Source organism: Triturus cristatus, chromosome 9 (assembly GCF_964204655.1).
Source record: "Triturus cristatus chromosome 9, aTriCri1.1, whole genome shotgun sequence".
Classification (NCBI taxonomy): Eukaryota; Metazoa; Chordata; class Amphibia; order Caudata; family Salamandridae; genus Triturus; species Triturus cristatus.
In genome coordinates this window covers 823,347,599-823,369,595 of record NC_140592.1, presented here as the reverse complement: position 1 = coordinate 823,369,595, position 21,997 = coordinate 823,347,599, and the positions used below count along the sequence as shown (strand labels likewise).

General features: G+C 41.9%; 1 protein-coding gene across 3 annotated transcripts in view; it reads left to right on the top strand.

Moving 5' to 3' along the window:
* The window catches only part of LOC146798906 (inverted formin-2-like), a 359,639-nt gene that overhangs the window by 296,042 nt on the left and 41,600 nt on the right, over positions 1 to 21,997 (top strand). For all 3 annotated transcript variants that reach the window (XM_085628014.1, XM_085628013.1, XM_085628015.1), the window contains one exon: positions 14,260 to 14,383. In XM_085628014.1, the coding sequence (XP_085484140.1) occupies positions 14,260 to 14,383 (124 nt within the window). The remainder of the gene's footprint in view (positions 1 to 14,259; positions 14,384 to 21,997) is intronic.

Sequence of the window (21,997 nt, the reverse complement as noted above, 5' to 3'; positions counted from 1 at the left end):
TAAGGGAAGGAATATATGTGATAATGCAACTCGGTAAAGCCAATAACTCCGCCTTTGGCTTGTCCCTGGCTTGCGTTCCTTATCCCAATGCCGTGATCTGATCCCATGTTCCTCCCAATTCCACTACATGATCCTGTGTATGCACCTGCCTCCAAATATCCACTGGTACCAACAGACCGAAAAACAACTCGATATCAGCTAATGTCATCACTGTGGAAGAGGCTGCCTCTGTCAACTCTTTGTAGTACGCAGTCGGATTTTTCCGAGGGTCCGGCAACTGACCTTTAAGGGATATTACCTCACTCCTCTTCCAAGGACTATAGATCCACTGTTCCTGAAACCAAGCATCGACTCGTGGCCTAATTATAGTGTTCGTGGAGTCATGCAGTTCTGGTATTTCAGGATTGTAAATGGGATGGACCTCCCTCATGGGGCACTGGGTCACAATCGTTCAGAACCTTTTGGAACAATCTGCCCCGATAACCCACCAATGTCATTACATTACTAAAAACCTCATTGGGAGCCATACCTGTAGCATATAGCCTGTCCTGTTTGTCATAGATGATCTGCGGTGCAACACCCTGTAAACACTGCTCCCACAGTCCTATTAGCGTGGCCAACATGTGCTTAAGAGCATGCTGCTGTATGAAGAGCTCATAATCTTTCATAACACTCTACACATCTTCCACGCTATAGATCTCATTCCGGGCCATCTGAGCCACCTGATTCGCCACCATTTGCTTTTCCTCATCCTCCACAGCAGACCACACCAACAATTTATCCATGCAGTCTCGTGCTGCTGCCCAACTCCCTTCATGTATCCCACGCACAGGCGTCTTGCCATTTTGCAGTGTTTGAGGTGTCACACTTAAGGGGGAAAGAGCAGATGAGACTGGTATCATCATGAAAGAAGACAGTGCTGTAGGAGTAAAAGGGGGTGTAGCGGCAGATGCGGAGTCAGTAGACAGAACAGGAGAGCTAGCGGCTCCTGCCCCTGTTACTTGCGTGAGCAGAGAGGACGCAGGGGGGGCTGGGGCAGAAGCAGTTTGGCCAGCGGCAGAAGCACTAGGGAGAGCGGCACCAGGGACCGGGCACTGAGATGTGGGGACTTCTGGGTATATCCGCTCAGGAGCATAAGGTGGAGGAGGGCGAGAATCCAATAGCTCTTCAACAAAAACATCACCTTCCTCCCTAGTAACCTAACATTTATCAGTATGCAATCGAAAATTTGTCTGCACATTCTATGCTTTTTTTCTATCTTTTCCCTTTCATAGGCCACTGCTTTCAGCGTTATCGTTTGCGTCTGTCTTTTCCGGGCCTCTTTCTCTGCTCTCCTACACTGCTGCTTTGCTTCCTTCTACCATACTCTTAGAAAATCAAACATCGACCGCCTGCTCTTTTTGGTGAATAATTTGTCCTGCAAGAAATGTTATCATTGTTCATCGAATAAGCCAGTAAGCGGCCATTGTAACTCAGCATTTTCCCTCGTATATTTATTCCACAATGTGCTAAACATAATAGGGCCAATACTGTGCTTGAGGTATACATCAAAATTTGGGGTACCCTCGGAGGCGCAGGCTGTCTCTCTTCCAGTCAAGCCTCAGTAGAGCACCGGAATCCAAAACACCCCAGTTCACTTAGAGAAGGCATCTTAACATAAGACACATGCGGTGTCCCCAACGGACAAGTATAACACCAACAGCAATACTAAAAGAAAAGATAAATAATTTAAAAAAAGAAAATTGTTCAAGAACAAACCCAAAATGGCCCGAAGACCGCTCTCTACAGTCCAGAGACTGTACCAAGTTCAAGAAGACAGTCTCTAGCCCCAGGCCTTTTCAAGCATATACCAAATTTCCAGTTGGCCTGGCATATTGTTCGCAAACACTCTGTTTTAAAAGGGTCTGCAAACCCACCAAGTTCAAGAAGACATCCTGAAGACCGTACGAAGACACAGCCCGTCGGCTTGTGCCGTTCAAGCAAGGCAGTCCGAAAACTGCACCAAGACAGTCTGGAGACTGTACCAAGACACAGCTCGAAGGCTCGTGCCATTCAAGTACGGCACACATTTTTCCAAAATTCAAGTCACTCACCTGGTTCACACAGGTCAAGTTATTCTCCACTACCAACTCTTCTGACCAATCTGTCAACTCCAAGGTTTCTCCTTCTCAGGACCCCAGCCGGTGACCACTAGACGAGGAGTTGCCCGATCAGCGGGGCGGGGCAGCTGCGAGAACCAAGCTCGATCGTGTGGGGTACCCCAATCTGCCTGACTGACCAAATGCACCCCAACCCTGCCACCTGATTACAGGCAAGTCGGATCACCTTGTGGGGTCCCTGTTCGGGTGCCAACTGAAGGAAGTCACTCGGGCTACTTACAACCACCTGCTATGCCTTCCCAAGAATGAAGTCAGTCAGACAGAGAATACAAACGAGCTTTTATTATCAAATACTCTGCAGAGGAGTCTAATCTGACCTGCACCCTATGATGTCTGCCGAGGGACTGACCCCCCTCCCCCCAACAGCCCACAACACATAATCATTCCTCCCAGAAGACTCCAACCATGCCCACAGTGGAAAGTTACAGGCCTGGGCTGGACATGTACAAAGGAGGCACAGAAGGATGGGCTACCACCTGCCAGATGGGTACATGCTATCTGCAACTCAAGGTTCATGCGCTTAGTCTCCGCATCTCCTAACATGGGAGCAGAACTACACACTCTTGTTGGTATGCGAGGCAAGAATGGCCTATTCATTAGTAAGTCGGGAAGCAGCCCTGAACAGAAGAGAAAATAATAACGAAATGCAGTGTTTTGCTGAGACAAGTAATGCGAGTGATGAGGCCTAGTGCAGGCACAGCCTAAGCAGCCTAATAGGGATTACGAAATACAAAATGGAGTCACACTCGCCAACTAAAGCTTACATGTTACAGGGATAACTCAGTGCGTTGCATATTGTGAATACAAGTGGCGTCTATTTAGCCACACACTGCTAAACTAATATAGCAAGAAGCAAGTGCATAGCAGGAATGGGATTTTCAAACCTAACAATACTTTCAGACTTCCAAACAGAATTGTCTAGGAAGAGGCACAGAATCTGCCCTCATTACCATCTGTGATGACCTTAAGAAAACAGTTGACCGGAACGGAGTTGCTGCACTACTTCTCAAGAGAAGGACCTCTCAGCTGCCTTGACACAGTTGGCCATGACCCTCTAATACAAAGACTACGAAGCCAGCATAGAGGGGACTGCTCTCAAATGGATCACATCCTACCTTCAAAACAGAACTAATGTCATCCATACCCCCACTTTCTCTTCCAAACCATATTTTACAAAAGCACAGCTCTCTCAAGGCTCAATCATCTCACCCATGCTTTTCAACATCTACATGACGTCATTGCCGGCACTTATCAACAAATTTCACCTCGCATTCTATAAGTATGCAGATGATCCACACATGCTCCTTAAACTGGAAAGGCCCATAGACATTGGAAACTCAAATGTTTAGTTGCCTCAGAGCCATTGATCAGTGGATGATAGAGAGCCATCTCAAATTGAATACTTCCAAACGGAGATACTCACGTGGTGATGGGAAAAATGATGACCCACTCACCCTCTGGCCTGATGATCTGGGAACACCACCACCTAAAGTATCTAAGGAAGTAAGAAACCTTGGCATTATCATGGACTCCAAGCTGTCAATGAATGCCCAAGTGGACAAACTAGCAGGATCAGGCTTCATAACTAAACAATATCTGCAACACATCTTCTCCCACCTGGAATTTCCACACAAGGCCCAGGTTACTATCTCCCTTGTTCTATCTAAACCCGATTAGGCAAATAGTTTCTATATTAGACCGCTGACTGGTGAGGAGCTCACAAGGGGAGCTACGCTGGCTAGGGATCGAAACTGCCCACATATCCCTAAGAGCCCCCAGCTATTGTGCAATCGTTGGTTCATGCCTCGCTCCCCTCGGGCCCTGAAGGACTATGACTACAGAGATGACAGGAACGGATCGATCGAGGGCACCCACCCTCCTGTGTGGTTGTCACCACAGTGCGAGGATCTAAGAGGATTCAAAGCAGCACCGGCACCGGATCTCTCCTTTAAGGGACAGCACCATCGTAGCAGTTCGAGCGAAGTAGTTTCAGCCAGAGGTAAGGGGTTCCTAAGCCTCACGGACCCACCGATTATTTGTGCCCAGATGCCTCTGACTGAGACGCGGCTCTGTGTTGACCCGGTCTTCCCCCGTGCATCTCCTGCGTGTCTCCAGTGAATCCTCTGCCCCTCTGTCTCTAGCAGAAGCTGGCGGGAGGTACATCTCTCCCAGGCCCACTTTCAAAGTTTGCAGTGAAGGACGAAGCGCTGCGCCCTTCCAGGCGGCCCTCTCCTGCTAGCTAGTGGAGGCAAGCGGGCGTTTTCGCTAAGGACGGGCGGGTGCCCTCTCTTTCCCGGGCCCCCTTGCAGCATTGGGGTCAGACAGAGCTGTTGACTCGGCTACGCGATGTTTCCTCGCTTGCGGTAGAGCACCAAAGGCACACGGGGCCACCAACGTTATCGGTTGTTAGGAGGACCCGCCCTCGACTCAATCACTGAATGACAGGCGATCGAGGAGAGAGATTGAGACCCCCATTTACTCATGACGAGTCCCGCTTCGAGTTGTGTTTCCCTGGCTCTGAAGTTTACATTGAGGGACGCCCATTTTGTTCTTGTTTGTGTGTGGTTTTTTTTCTTTATTGTTGCTTTCTGGCATCCATTTTGTCCTCTGATCACTGAAACGGGAGGCCCCCCTCCCCAGCCTCTATGCTCGGCTGGGCATAGAAAGACAAATGGGCTGGTTCCACCCTCTACTTTTGGTGGCAATCTTGGAGTGGGCATGTTGACATTATCCCACACACCTTGGCTGGACAAATGAAAAGAAAAGGGCTATTTCCACCCTCTGCTCTTGTTGGCCATCTTGGAGTGGGCTTTTTGACATTATCCCACACACCTGGCTCAGGAATTCTACCCGTATCACCATCCAGGTCCCATGAAAAATTCATTACCATCGGCCAATAGACTCACTCCATAAATGGAGTTCAGTCCCGACCCATCAGGATCCAACGCATGTATTATCAACTACCCACCCAACCCATCGAAAAACGCCACTAAAAAACACAAGTATCACATACATAGGGCTAGGCCCGAAACTTTAATCTCGGACTTCTACTTTTGTACAAACAATGGTAGTAGAGTTAATGACCTTATTTTCAACACCAGGAAAAGAGCGTGTTGGCGAAAAGTTTTCTACTATATGCTCCGAATATCAGGTCCCAGAAAAACACCTCATGGTCTCAAACTAACAACAGCGCCTTCGTCCACGCTCAACGCCAATGCCACCATCACCCTCTATAACAAAGGGATCACTCTAATCCAAGCTTCCAATGTCAATCTAGTTAAGATAGCTATTATCTTCCTGTTACTCAAAAACACTGTTCCGACGAAACCCAACGACACCTACACTCACCCTACCATCACATTAGACATCACCAGTCCTCCACCCACTACTGTGTGGAGGTCCTCACTCAATATAAATTACTATTTGCCTTTAGATGATCACAGAGCGGCTCTGTCCCCTGTGGAAGTGCCCCAACCCTCTACACCCCCGACTCAGAAGGTGAGAGACCTCACAGGTTCACTCGGCGCACAACTAGCCACTCCAATTCCATCCGTTCCTCGATCAGAGAGATCCACTTGTGACCTGCTATCACCGCTTTCAGCTCTCCCCAGGCCTCATACTATGCTTGAGTCTGGGCAAATACCCTCCACCGACCATGGTCGGTCTAACCCACTCATTACTGTTTGGACCATTCAGAACCCTCAGCCCAATGGTCAGATCACCCTCACCAATGTTCCGACTTTGATATCCAAAGGCCATGGAACTCTGCTAGTTCCAAATGATCAACTCCCTCCCCAGGAACTACTCACAATCACCTTGGACCCCACGAGCTTACACCGTGGTCCCCCTTCTCTGCTCGCCATCCCAACACACCCTTTACCCCTTTTAGACTTGGTTGCGCGCTTTGATGAAATCTCTCCAGCTGCACCTTCTCACTACTGAACTACATGACCTAAAAGCTCTCTCAAATGATCTTTTCCCCGTGATCAGCCCCTTCCTCACCTCAGCGAATCTGCCCAGAGCCTCCCCGATTGTTAGAGATCACATGGGTCAGTCTTTTTCCCCCTCCGTCTCACAAACCATTCCCCTACCTAACGCGCTCTCCAGCCCTAGATGATTTGAGACCTACTTGATGCCCAATGACCTCAATGACCTTTACAACTCTTACTCTACTAGCTCCAACTCCAACATGATCCCGCCGAGACACATACTAACCATCCATTCCAACCCGAACAGAGAACCTCCTCACAACCTTAGAGTATTCAATAAAGACAACCTCACGAGAGTGAACGTCATCCAGACGCCTTGCCCCATTACTCCGTTATGACTTAAATGTCTACTACTCAATTGCGGGTCAGCCAATAAACACGCCTCCGATATCTTCGACCTCATCCAACAGAATTATTTAGACATTATCATCCTTACTGAAACTTGGCTAAATCCCGCCTCCACTTCTTTCCTAGTACCTCCTACTCACGACATAATTAAGCTAGACAGAGCTTGGAAGCTGGGTGGTGGCCTAGCCTGTATTCATAGGAACACACTCTCGATCTCTCATGTGGAGTCCTCTTCCCCTTCCTCCTGTGAATACCTTTGTCTCAGCATCTCAAGTAATAACCTGCCGGTTTGCAAACTTCACACTCTTTATCACCCCTGGGAGACAATCTCCCCTTCAACGAGCAACTAATGGAAGTCATCTCTGGCAATATCGACTCAACCATGTCCCAATTCTTCCTTGGTAATTTCAACCTTCACTGGTCTAACCCCAAGGACCAAGCGGTAACTTGCCTTAAAGCATTCTTGATAGATCGAGATCTGATTCAGCACTGTGACCAACCAACTCATAGTAAAGGAGAAACTCTAGACCTAATTATCTCTAAAGAGAAGACCATCACATTAGATACCATTTCCCCCTGCGATTGGTTCGACCATCACTGCATCCTCTTTTATATTAACAGGGAGGTGTCGATGAGGAAGGCTCAGCCAACGAAATCAAAGATCTGGAAAAGGGACCTCAGATCAATAAATTCAGATTAACTAGCAGCCCACTTCAAATCTGCCCTCCCCTCCCAAGCTGACTTGGTTGAGATCAGTTAGTCACCGATTCCTACAACTCGACCAGCTCCAACATCATGGATGACATTGCACAACTCCAACAAAAAAACGCTTCAACAAAAATATCCAAACCATGGCTTAATGGCAATATAAACACGGAACGCCGCAACCTTAGGGCAGTTGAATGATACTGGAAATCCAAACCCTCCTTAGAACAATAAACTGCTTAGAGATGTTAAGAGCTTCTACAACAAACAAATCAAGAGCGCCAAGGCAGACTATTTCAGACACCAACTTGTCAAGCTGCTAACCGCCCCAAGAAACTTTTTGAATTGATCAAACAGCAATAAGTGGTAGACCCAAACCACTCTGACTCTGGAGGCAGCCCACCCTCATGCAATGAACTTGCTGCTTTCTTCACTGAGAAATCAAGACTCATCACCATTGAACACGCCTCCAAGAAGGCCCTACTGCTATTCTCTCTCTTAGAAAAGCGCAAACCTATCTGCCTGAATACCAAGAACAATGCATAATGGGGCACCTTTACACCATTCAATGAAAAGGACATCTTCAAGATTCTTCAGAATATCAACCCATCTAACCACTTCAGTGACCCGTTGCCTCTGGCCATCTTTAAGGAAATCAAGAATGTACTCATCCCCAACTGGACAAGGATTCTCTTTCACAAGGCATGACACCAGACTGCCTAAAAGCAGATCGGGTGTCACCTATACTAAAAATAACGAATGCAGATAAAGCTGACCTCAATAATTTACGCCCTATCTCCAACATCCCCCACCCTAGCCAAATTACTAGATAAATGCGTAAAATCCCAACTTTGTGCTCATATAGAGAATTTCCAACTCTTAGACCAACATCAATTTGGCTTCCGGAAGGGGCACAGTACTGAATCAGCTCTCACGCACGTTATGGATTACAATTTTAAAAATGCTTGACCAAAATGATTCCTGTCCCCTAATTCTCCTTGCCCTTTCCTCTACATTCGACATGGTTAATCACGACAACTTCCTATCCATTCTGAAGAACAGGATGGGTTTCTCGGGTAGGGTGTTCCAATGGTTCTCGTCCTTCCTCCACCACAGATCAGAGTCAAGGCAAACCACTCGCTCTCCCAGCCCTCTCCAGTACTCCTGGGTATCCCCCAAGGGTCTCCTATCCTCTCCTACCTTTTCTTGGAACCATTAGGTAATTCACTAAATTACATGAACATTCTCTTCCATATGTATGCTCATGACACGCAACTGTATTTGAAAATCTCATCTCCGGATAACATCATCGCACTCAACCCTACCCTTGCGTCCACTCAAAATTGGTTAACTGAGAACCATCTCCTGCTCAACACCTCCAAAACTGAATTCCTTCTCATCTCTACCCCGAACCACATACCCAAGCTAGACCTCTGGATGAATCACCTCACCGCTTTCAACTGCTCCCTCTCATCATAGACTCAGCCAAATCACTCAGAATCACCCTGGACAAACACCTGAATATGAAAAACCATATCAGAAATGTGTGTAAGGGAGCTAATCGCTTGATGAAGACACTTTGAAATATCAAAACATTCCTTCCACAAAATGATTTCAAGCAGGTGGTCCAAGCGCTTGTCTTGCCAATTTTAGAATTACGGCAGAGCTACACTCTGCGGCCGTTCCCGAATACACTCTGGCTCCACTAATTCAGTTAAAGATTGACAATCTGGTGCACAAAGCCCTGCATTTCAAAACTCCCAGGTACCTAGCACAAAAGCTTGAACTATGCTGTGGTGGCAGAGCCTCAAGAAGCGCTAACACTTTCCTCTTGAAACCACTCATCCTTCGCAAAAAGAGAACCTGTCACTGAGCCTTCTCCGGCGCTGCCCCAAAGAAATGGAACTCTCTTCCACCGGGAGTTCGTAGAATCTCCTCAATGACTGCTTTCCAACTGGAAGCTAAAAGATTCCTAATGAACAAATTCTTACCCTAATTTGGCTAGGTTCACCTGCTCGAAGTCACTGATCCTACAATCATTGTACCATCAGCTAATTCGGCTCTTCTTTACTGCATAGTGTGCCCCCCTGCGTAGACCGCTATATACCAGTTTATTGTATTACTCTCCATGATTCATCTGTCTTGTAATTTTGTGACTATTCCTGTTTTGTAGTCTTATCTGATGTCGTTATTGCATTTATATCCCTCCTTCCATCCTGTTGTAAAGTGCTCTGATATCCTTCGGGATCTTGTTCGCGCTATATAAAACTTTACAAATAAATAAATACCACAGATCATCTTTAACTACTGTGAAAAGACTACAATGGATTCAGAACTCTGCTTCCAGACTTCTTATATATAAAGTCACAAGTCCACATCTACCCTGCCTTGAAGGCTCTACATTGGTTACCAGTTGCCAGAAGATCCACATTCAAACTGCTTTGTGTCACCCACAAATCGATACATGGACCAGGACCACTCTTCATCAGGAATAAAATCAACAAAGTAACCTCTCCTCTAGATTTGCACCTCGCCTCAAAAACCCACCATACAAGAAAAAAAAAACATAGGTGGCACATCCTTCTGTGTTCAAGCAGCCAAACTATGCAACTCTTTATCCCAAACATAAGATCCACAGATAACTACCTTCTCTTCAAAAGCCTACTCAAGAGTTGGCTCATCCATGTAGAACCACCATACTCACATAAATATACAGCATATCACTATGTATATATACGCATATATTTGAACTATGTATGTGTACCTACCTCTGTGTATTTCTTTGTATGTGTGCAATAATGTTTATAAGCATATAGATATTCATAGCTCTGCTTAACAAACTTGTTTAACGGGTTTAAACGTCACTGTATAAATAAGTACATGTTTATCATAACTATCTACAATTGTTCACTATTGAATTACAAAAAAAGTATAAATTCTAAAAAAAAAAAATTAGCTTACAGTACAGCAACACTTGAAAGTCTGAGTTTAATTTACATGTTACCTTCCTTATATATGTCTTCCATATATTTATCTTTATATTTATTACTTCACTTCTAATTCAGCATCTCCAATGCACTACCCTATTTCTCACCCTAAACCTCTCTCATTACATCCTCCACCTCCACTCTGACTCATCCCAAACCTCATTTAACTACTCTTCAGTGTACTACCCTATTTTTCACCCGAAACATCTCTCAATAGATCCTCTACTCCGAATCAAAATAACACTTTCTAGACTCTTCCCTCCATGCATCATCACAAACCTCTTTTACTATTCATATCTCCCAAACAAGCCTTACTAAACCCTTCCCCCACCTCCCCTTTACCAATCCCAAACCTACTACTGCTATGATCTCTCCCCCCCCCCCCCCCAAAAAGGATTTCTAGACCCTCCCCTCTTCTATTCCTACACTATCATTTTCAATCCAATTAGCAGACTCGTATATCCACCGCTCAAATTAATTTGATATTTCCTATACTAATTACCCACTAATCCTGTTTGGGTTCTGGAGTCGCATGCTACTTGCCGAAAAGCGATTTGATGCCTCTCGGGATGGTAACGCTATATAAATACAATTAAAATTACAATGTTTACTCCATGTTCTTGGTTCCAATTGTTCCCATGATTTAACCACTCCAAGGCCAGGTTGTGTGAAGAGCTCAAGGGACAACATCTATTAAATCTGAGGTTAGTAGTCTCTGGCCTACCAGTGCAGCTTTGTATTCTAATTGCGCTTCTTGGCAGCAGAATAATTCACTATAGGCCTGAGGCCCTTCTGATATATTTTATGGCCCTGTCTGTGTCAAGATGTGCTTACTTTTCATGATCCTAACTAGCACAAATCTGATACATTATAGCTGAATACCAATGGGCTCACCATAAGAGTATTTGAAGGTCTCACAATGTGCTGGTGGTTGGCCAGGTATGTGACCTGTTGAAGTACACCAGGCCGGTGACTGATCCTCACAGAGGGTGTGTGTGTGTGTGTGTGTCAGGGCGCAGATGTTCCAAACATCACTGATGTGGCTAGCTAGATTATATCATAGACACCAGGGGAATTTAGATTACTTGATGTCCACCTGAGGAGATATATAGGATATGCTGAAAGTGAGACCTAAACAAGCAGACCGCATGGTGAGTAGGGACCAGCATAAAAAATTATTGCTCCTGCACCTGGGTCAGTACAGAACATTCACAATGCAGGAAAGGATGACAACTTAAGTTGCCAGCACTAGGATAAATGCTGGGATGTGGCATATCTTTGTAAATACGGCTCATCTCTGAGTTTTCGAAATGGCTGAGTGTGGCACTAGAATTGTGTGTTCACCATGCTCTGCCATTCCCTTGTAATTATGCCCCAAAGTATCTTGGACTCTGCCAATTGGTCAGTGAAATGAGAATGCTTCTTGACATCATGGTGACGAGATTCGTCCAGGCCCTACACAAATTCGACATGTCACCACGAAACTAACTACTGGTCCTTCAGTTTGCTACAGGTTGACTTCTTGACCCAAGGCGCAACACGTGCACATGGTCTGAGGACATGTTTTTTTTTATTTTTTTTAATATCTTCTTCTGTGATTAATTGGATAAGCCCCTGTAAGCATTGACTTTTTTTTTGTTTTAAAATAATGCAGACACCCAAATGTCATAGTCAGTAAAGAAGGTCCCGATTCATCATTGATCTGGAAGGAGTTCACTAATTTTGGTTAATTTAAATACGAGGTTCAATCGGGAGACCGGAATTGCCAGTCTTCTCTGATGCCCGATCTGCTACTTTAAAATGGGAAGAATCTGCATATCTTACTTCTGCTTGCAAGATCTGAATTTAGTAGTATTTTCCCATTGGTTTTAGTTTTCTTCTGTTATGAGGTGCTTTTTGCGGCAAAGTAGTAGTAACTCAGAGTTCAATCGCTACGTCAACAGCTGCATGACCTGAACCTTACAAAAGATCAAGCTAGGGCCAGTCTGGAGGTCTCAAGTTTTTACTTGTCCCTTCCTCACCGAGACAACACATTTTTGAATGGGAAATGGTCCAGTGATACATCTGTGTACACACTTACACACACACACACACACACACACTTGCACTCTTACATGTACAAACACTTACACACTCACACGTACACACACACACTTTTACACACACTCACACTTACACACACACTTACACACTTGAAGGACTAAGTAGTGTAACTTCATGAGGTATTGGAGGGAGTGCACCTTAATCAACGGAGATATTCTTGTACCATTCTCAAATATTTTGCCTCAAATCTAATTCAGAATAGGATTGAAAACATCCCTGATCCATACACGTGGCCAAAATATTTAAACTTAATAAGAGGGAACTTATACAAAATCATTGGTAAAAAGGTGGCATGTGCCAATTGGAATGCAATTTTAGGTGTCTCTTTACGTTGTTTTTTCGTTTAATATGTAAAGTTTGTTCTCTAACTGAGATTCACTATGGGATCCAAAAACATTATTCTCTTTTAGCTGTTAGTATTTTTTGGGGAATGGTCCTTGTCAGTTTTCATCATTTTCATTCAAACTATTTGTTTTTACTAAATGGGTGTTGGTTTACTTGGGTTCCTAAAAAGTTTATTTATTTTTCTACTAATTTACATACTACATTAAAACTTATTCGAAAATTCGCCTAAATGGATTATTATGAACTTTCACATTAAATATATAAAGCTACGTAATAATTGATATTACCGTACAATTAGTGGCAGTAGTAACATTAGGTAAAATTTATAGGTGAATAAACATGAAAGTTCGCTTTGTTGAGGAAACTATTGCATATTCTGGAAGAAGCAATGCAAAATAGTGCTAATCGATTCAAAGTACAGGGAAACGGGTGAAATGTGCTAGAAGGAAAAAAGTTAATTACAACCAACTGTGGTGTCTGCAGGCCTATGTGCAAGAGTGATTGTAGGTGTGTTGCTTTATCTGCATAGGCACGTGTTACCATCTGCCAATGTGTGCATGGTGTATATGCATGCACCATACAAAGCGAACCTATTGAATTTTCAGTGTTTTTAAAAGTGTGAGCATGACTAGACTGGCCAAGAGGACACATGAAAATTATCTAGATAGGCTGAGGAGGCAAGAACTCTACTTTCAAGACTGGGTGAACTGAGGTAATCATCTGGCTCCTCCTCCTAAAAATCAGCCTAAAAGAGGGATAATGTCGTATAGAAGCATGTATGATTTGCTGCTAGAGAGAATATATACACCTGACTCCATTTTAAAAGGAGTGCCCTGTGGATGCAAAGGCTGTGTGCTCATTTTCTGAAGCACCTGTCTCTCACTGGAGCCATCTGTAGAGCAAAAGATGGGCCAGCTGCTTCAACAGGCCAGTCTGCCTTTTATTAATGCGCAGCACCCAGGGTAGGTGCAAGATTGTGGCAGCTCTGGGGGGAAGCGCATTAACTGTAGCAATTAGGATTGGTCTGACCTGCTTGCAGCACAAACCAGGACTCTATGCCGCATACATAATACTGCATCTGTATAAAATGCTGAAATATTCGAACATTTCATAATTTTCTCATTAGACTTTCTGTAAAATCATTTACTGGGCCCCAAAGAGCCCAATTTTTTTTTAATTTTTTTTTGGGGGGGGGCGGAGTTTAAACCAATCCCTCTTGGAGGGGTTTGGCGCTCCTGTGCTTGGACAGTGCAACAAGGGCCTGCTATTAAACAAGGTGGCATGAAATATTTAATAAGGTTAAAATATTAGATTTGAGTTCCATTTTTTCCTCCTTTCGTTATGTACTGTTATGTTCCAGTTCGAACCTTGTTAGTAAGTCCCCTTGCTAAGCAATGACCTTCAATTTGCCATTCTTGTGAGTGCATCATGAAGGAATCACCCTTAAACGGAATGATTCTCAAGCAATTGTGCAAAGTATGTATGGGTGTATGGTGAAATCTATCTATTTAACTGAAATGGTCATAGTTTAGTTGAATTGTTACATTTGTAGGAATCACTGAAGTCGTTCACTTGTAAGGACATTGTTTTTCTCTTTTTCATTTTGTTTTGCTTCATTTTCAGAATTGACGTTGAAAATGTGTTCTCTGAAACAAGTGCCATAGTGAAAAGACTGAAGGAAATTCAAATCAAAATGTCATCCCCTGTAGCAATAGACGTAAAAGAGCAGTATGAGAAACCAATTCAGGCAAGTTAGTTCTGGATATTTGCGACTGCATTTTGAAAATGTTCCTTATTTCAAAATGTTCCCTGTTCATTGTGTCTTGACCATCATTAGTGGCCTTATAATATTGGTAAGTAAATGTGATGACTGTTTGCTATTATAATAGAATTTATGCCCAAATGTCTACAATGTGCCCAACATATGTTATGTGTATGAATGCAAGACTTTTGTACCGTTGAGGGTGGGCATTATGTTCTTGCTGGGGTGTCCGCCAGGTAGGCGTTGGATAAATCTTAACTGCACCTCCACTCATTGCAGCAGTGAACTGATAAACCAACACAATGGTGTCACAAGCAGGGTGGAGAACAATTAGAAACCAGCAGGTGGGTACATAAAGTGAATTTGAAATGGGGATAGGGGTGGCTGCCTAATAATAGCAACTAGTTTATTGTGCATTCAACAGTTTTTCACATGTCGACACCCCTGCCCAAGTCTTAGTGCTCAACCTACCTGAGGGCTTGCCAAGAGGAACCATTGTTTTTCCAGCAACTTCCGTTGCAAGGGACCCCCTATCTTGTGGTTCATACTTTTACCATTATGCTTCTTTCCCAGGCCTATGCCACCAAGCTTGGGTTTGCTCTCGGCAGGGGATCATGTTGCCTGGCGTGGTAACTTTGCTTTAGTATTCTTAATGCTCCCATTCACAGTCATGGCTCTGATTCCTGGTTTTACACTCAAACTACTTTTACCTAGTCAGGATTATGGCTTTCTTTCTGTGTAGTGGACACTGCAGGCTATGCAGAACTACAAATGTGAATATTTTTGTGACACATTCATTTTATATAACATAAAAGATTAATCACTGTCTGCATTCCAGTATGTTATTCTTCCTATGCGTTTTTGTCTAAAGGACTGGTTCTTATGTAAGATATATTCTCTACAGAAGGGAGCCTACGGAGTATTATTACTACTTTTATGTGAGCAAGAAACATTGGTATAAATCTGCTATTATTCATCTCTATTAAGTGTACGATTGCTAAACGATCCTAAATCTATTGCCTAAACTTTTGATTTCTGGCCAATATTCACATTGCTCGCTGCTACTAGCCTCTGTCAGTCTTTGTCATGTAACATGAGCAGGTGTTTTAAAGTGCATAATTACCCTGTGTTGTCTCTAGGTGCTTTAGCTCATAATTGATGTTGGTCACACTGCTCAATGGTACTCATTTTATCTACCCAGGAAGGATGAGGATGTGTGGATCCTCAAACTTCCTGCAGTGGTACTCCTTATTCCAATGAGCTGCCAACCCTGGCTAGGAGCCTTGGTGCAGCTCTCCTCATTACTAGCTCCTTCTGATGTAAATTAGAGGTTGATGGGATATTCATTCCCTTTGTACCAAATTTCTCTGGAATAATAAAAATGCTCATATTGCCTTATCAAAATTAACGAAACCTGAAAATGAAGGTGGTGTACGTTTTCCTAATTTTAAATTATATCATACTGCTTTTTTTTAATTCAACAAATGTATGTTTTGAATAGACAATATCAAGACTCTCCTATATCCAACTGGATTAATTTTGAACGCTCTCTATTACATGAATTTTCTTTTTATTATATGTTTATGTCTAACTGCACAATTATTTCTAAGTACTCTATTTTGAGATATATTCCCAGCATCTAATGCATTCACTTTTAACCCTTGGCTCTAATTTTTATCGAACTTTCCTTGCCTCCTCTAGCTGGTATAATAAAACCATTAAGTTTTGCCACAAATCATTCTATTTTAAACATTTAAAAGAAAAGGGTGTTCTATATGTCCATCGATTAGTCTCCCAAAATTCTGTTCTCCCCTTCACTACAATCCAATTATGTTATGGTATACCTACTTCTTGCTTGTCCCAATATTCTCAAATATCACAAGTACTTCAATCACTTTTATTAACCAAGAGCTTTCCTGCTGATTCTAGTCCGTTTATTCCCCTGACACCTCTATATAATATTGCTTTTGATTCCAACCATAAACCATCTTTTATATCTAAACTTTTATCCACTCCGATTTCCAGCAGACATAAATCATCAGTTAAACTATCATAGGAGCAAGACATCTCTGTGTCCCGCTCTGTTCAACAATGGGACAAATTATGACAAAACATGTTCACTACCTCCAAAGCTGACAATATTACTCAATCTTTATTCATTTTATACAAAATAGTTGTTCATACACCTGCTCTTATTCATAAAATCAATCCTTCTACTTCACCTTTATGCTGGTCATGACTTTCCTCTAATGGTACATTACTTCATTTAATATACTAGTGCCCTAATCTTTTTTAACTTTTGGAAATCTATTTGGTCTAAATGTTCAAAGATATTTCAATATCATATTCCATTATCACTTCAAAATATTTTTCTTGGAACTGTCTTATTATTTCCATGACTGCTCTCCGAAGTTGATGTTATTCTAATCTCTTTATTGCACTTGCTTTTAAGGTTATTCTTACCTGTTGGAAAGATAACTCTAAAATATGTTTGTTAACAAGGTGGAATCTTATTTGTGATGAGCATAGAACATCCACTCTCCATTATCCCAGAAAATTAAATCTGATTTACTCTTGTTACCCTTCATCACTGTTTGGTACTCGCACTCCTCTTTACCCTGATTTCTATACGTCTCTCTTTTACCTCTACTTCTATATTTCTATCTCCTTTTTCTTCTATTCCTTTCTTATCCATTTCTTATCTCCTTTTATTTCTGCTCAAAATATAAAATTGACTAATGTTAGACATGTATTCTGCTCATTTTTATTTACATTATACCATTAGATTGCATTTTGCAGTTTTTTTATCCTAATATTACTGTTTATCCCTTTACCTTTAGGATATGTATTTTTGATGTTATTTTCCTTCCTTTTGATGATTGTAATCTTGTAATACTCTTTTTGATTCTAATAAAAAATATTTAACTAAAAAAAGAGGTTGATGGGATCTCACCATGCAGGCCACTTCTACTTGCATCACCCTGAGTTTTATTTTCCATATGACCGACTTATCTCTGAATACCTGTGTAACTTGCCCTTGGAGCAGCATAATTTTGGCTCCACCTGTTTGTTTGATTAGGCCACATATATATATTTACACTTGGCTGTATGTACTCGTGTGATGTAACATTATTAACATAGTGTAGTGCACTTTAACAGATACAGCAAGTGCATTTACTGTGTAATCTCAAGACATCGGATTGTAGTTCTCATATATATCTGCATTTGTGTGGTTTGAACAATATTATTCTTTTATATTCGCATACTCATTTGAATAGTACTCTAAATCTATATTATAGCCGTATCTCTAATCATGTATTTAAATATGTATTGAGATGCGTGCCATACTAACGTGACCAAAGGCCTTAAGAATTTGGATTTCCTAATGCTTAACTTTCAACGTGAATGTTTGCTTTGGATGCAATGTTTTTCTCTCCTCTACAGGTGCAGTGGTGTGGTATTATGAATAGAGAAGGCACATTGTGTGAAAGAGATAGTGAGGTTCAAGAGGAGTACTTTTGGCAAGGATGAGAAGCCTTAACGAACAAAGGGAGGACTTCTGTCCCTTTAGAGAACTTCTACAGAGGTTTTGCTATGCGGACACCTTTCTTGCTTCCCTGACTTAATTTGGGTTGCCCTGACCCCTAGTTTAGAATAGTGCCTAATAGATTTTCTTTGACAACCTCCTGTATAGACAGGAGGATCAACACCTTCGATCTACTCACCAAACTGTTCCTCATTCTCCATATCGCAGATACAGAATTCCTAATTTGCATTCTGTTAATGAGGATAAATTTTGTCTGGCTTTTTGGATTTCCATTAGTGACTCTGTATTTTTACTCTGCTTCTGCAACTGATGTATTTCAGCTTGGCTTTGATTTGTATTATATCCATACTTACAGACCTCTTCCGACTCAGAGTTTTACTGTGTGGCCAAATGGGTTGCACTGTAATTGTTAAATTGTAATTGATTCACTCCTTTATTTCCTCAGGCACCTAAAAAGTGTAATTGCACTAACCAAGGAAAAGGGGCCCAATATGTTGCGTTAGTACCCTTCTCTCATTGTCATCTTAAATTCACTTTAAATATATACTCTACTTGGTATCACTAACTAACACCACAAGTCTTTCCTACATGTGCCATATTCTGGGTATTCTGGAAACCATTCCAGAATTTATATAAATGAAGAAAGCACCTAAGACCTTTCAAAGCATACATTTTAAAACAGATCTTCTCTTCACACACCTTATTAAATTGCCTTCCAGATGTTCCTTACACCAAATTTAAAAAAACATTATTTGCAATTAAATTTGCCTACCCCTCACTGTACTTCCTTCTGCTCACTGTACTTCCTTTTACCCTTTATTCAAATTAGAGGGCAAGCTCACCCACTTCTATTCTAAGCTGCAACGCTTAATCATCTCTGTTCTCATTGTAGTTTCCTAATATATATGTGGGGTGCTGAAGAGTTTGTTGAACACATGGCACTATTAAGAGTGCTAAGTCAACATGTGCCACTCCTCTGAGGACCCTAAAACTCTGATTCAGGGCTGGTCTGAATGGTCCCTGGGTGGTTGTGAATAAGTCTGAATGTATATTTTAGAGTGTGGCTGTGCTAGCTCCTGGCAATATGGAAGTAGGGCCCCTATCTCAAACTTTGCATGATATTCAAAAGCCAGAAAGTACAATGTAGATATTGTGCAACGTAGAGGTTTCGATGTTGTATTGGCTTTGAAGCGTGAATCGGTTACTGACATACCAGTGGCCCCCCTAACCTGACTTGAGTTCTCACTTCCTTTGTTGTATACTAAAGTTATAATGAGGAGTGCAATGCAAGTAAATGTATTACTTTAGTTACCTCTACTGTCCATGACCTTGGGAGCCCTAAACTACGGGTTCCCAGGGACTCTTCACTTCCCTTCTTCTTGGGTGATCCTATGACTGCCCTGATAAGCTAGATTCTATCCTTTTAGTGATCAAAGTAACTAGTGAAGTTTTAAAAAGTAAAATAGATATGGCAGCTCTGGTTCCAGGCCTCCTATGGGTAAATCAAAAAAAATAGATGAAACCAACACACAAAAACACCAGCGAGCCAAACTGAAACCTCCCTTTGGATTACTACAAGCTCTGTTTGCTGTCCTACTTGAGTATTAAATTCAGGAAATATCATGCTTGAGGAAGGTCCCACAAAAACAATGCTCATTTAGAAGGTCTGCCCATGTAATCCGACTTGTCAAGGCCTAGACCCTGAGAGAGCCTTTTGAGTCACTTTTTTGTTTGCCTGAGGAAAGGACGCAGTCACCAAGTAACCACAGTTAATTTAATAATGCACCTGTCTAATGCCTCCTTAATAGGGTTCTAAATAGGGCATGAAAAACCTCAAAAGGATAAGCAAAATGAATAATAAACTGGCAGCTTCGTAGATGTTGATGGTAGATGATTATTAATGTAGAGTTGAGTAGTAAGGCACCCAGCTCCCTCTGCCATCAGGAAGAATCCAGGTAAAAATCCATCAGTATCTCCAGCTACAAATGATCAAAAATCAGAATCAAATATCGTATCAAAAGGGTGTAAAAAAAAAAGAAGAGAATTAATGCGTTGTGGTGCATCCATCACTTGCAGATGCCTCATGATTTGACTTAAACAGGAACTGGCATTGCAGGAAATGCAAGGCTCTCCAAAAACAGTTTACTGAGTACCCCTTTCAGATATGATGGTATGAGGTAACCTTTGAAGTTGAAAAAGGTCAGTCAAAAAACAATTTGCTATCTCTTACAGCTGTTGATTATTTGGATTCAGGCCAAAATAAACCATCTTTGAAAAAGTGAGTACATTAACCATTAGGACACGATACCCTTCAGAGGATGGAAGGTCCATGGAAGTGATTGATAAATAAAACTACCAGGATTCAAATAGGAGTAGAAAAAATCCTAGCTTCTGTGCCATCGGCTGGTTACCGCTGAGTATTTGTGGGCACAGAGACTCAGGACAGTTAATTTTCATATAATTATTGCTTTAATATACAAGGTTACTTATGAAGCTTTTCCATTGCATTGAAGTCCCATGTTGTTGGCTCGCCTGGTTGATTTTGTGTTCTATCGCAATATTTTCTTCACTCATCTAAGATTTCTTAATTTCTTCTCATCCTGGTGTATTTGAATATCATTTGAACAATGTAGTGATTGTATACAATATTACCTTATGTCTTACTGAAAAATGAATAAAGAATGATACAAAAATAACACATAATGAACAGATTTGTTAATGGGAGCAATCCGAATATAAAACTAAACCATCGTATAGGATTCATTAAGAGACTTACAGAGGCTCCTCAATGAATCCATTAGCGTGTAAGCCAGCAGTAAATTTCGGCAAATGCCTTGCAATTGTTTTTAGCTTGTTGTGCACATTTCAAGACCTTGCAGGATCTGGCAGAGCCCTTCAGACCTACTGGTACAGATTCGTTTATTGACATGGTGACTAGCCTCCTAAGCATTCTGGCACCTTTACAGCAATTACTGTTGATGGGGGCATGGTGCTTTCTGACTATCAAATACTTTAAAGGTTTTCAATTACTTTTAGCAGGTAAGTGCTTTTCAGGAAGCTCTCACTGCTGGTACCAGAATACTTGGGAAGTCTTCTAGCTCTGCACAATAAAGGGTTTTTCAGATGGACTATTAAGGACTGCGTTTCTAGATCTACAATGGTCTAATATTGTTTGTCCCTCTTAATAAGTATCTTGGTGCCCTAGCTGGCACTAAACCAAATTTGATTAAAGTAACAGCAAGATTTCAACTTTGCTTTGAAAATGTATTGTAGGAATCTGGATTATAAAACTATGGGAAGAGCTGTGGCTGAATTCACACAAAGCTACTTTATATTACCTCCAGTGAGGGAAACCTGTTTCTATAGCTCATCCTTGGTAGCTTGGCACAAGCAACAATACTTTCCCCGGAGAAAATTGCAAGTGGCACAATGGACGACAACACTAATAACATGTCAGTTGTGCATGGTGATGCACATTTCAACCTAATGTAGTTATGTGTAAAATGTAATCATTACAACGACACCGTAATCAAAATGATCCACTGTAGGGATCAAGAGTTGAAAATAAATAAATAAATAAATATAGTCTCGTAAACACCAATGGTAGTTAATTTGGTATGGTTTACTGAGACCAAGAAACTCTTCGAAACTCACTGATAATGGAGGCAAGTTTGATACAAACTTTTTTTATCCTTGTCAAAAGTTGAGGACTGAAAGCTAGGCATCCTGAGGCCTACTAGGCTGCTTCATAATCGTGTTTCAGAAGATAATGTGTCTAATTTTACAGGTAATAAAGATGTCTAGTTTGAGACCAATATGCACCACTAATGTGGCTGCAGTGAAACTTGAAAAAAGGCCTGTTCTTACCGATTTATTCACAGTTGTAGTGATTCAGTTCTGTCAATATATTTTCTGCACAGACATATAGATGTTGATAAAGGCTGCTTCAGTAACTCTTGCAAGCTTTGGGTATTAAATCCATTAACTTCTGTTTTTAAATCTGTAGTACTGTAGTTAAACTCTCTCCAGCAGTTTTGTCGTTTTTGAGTTTT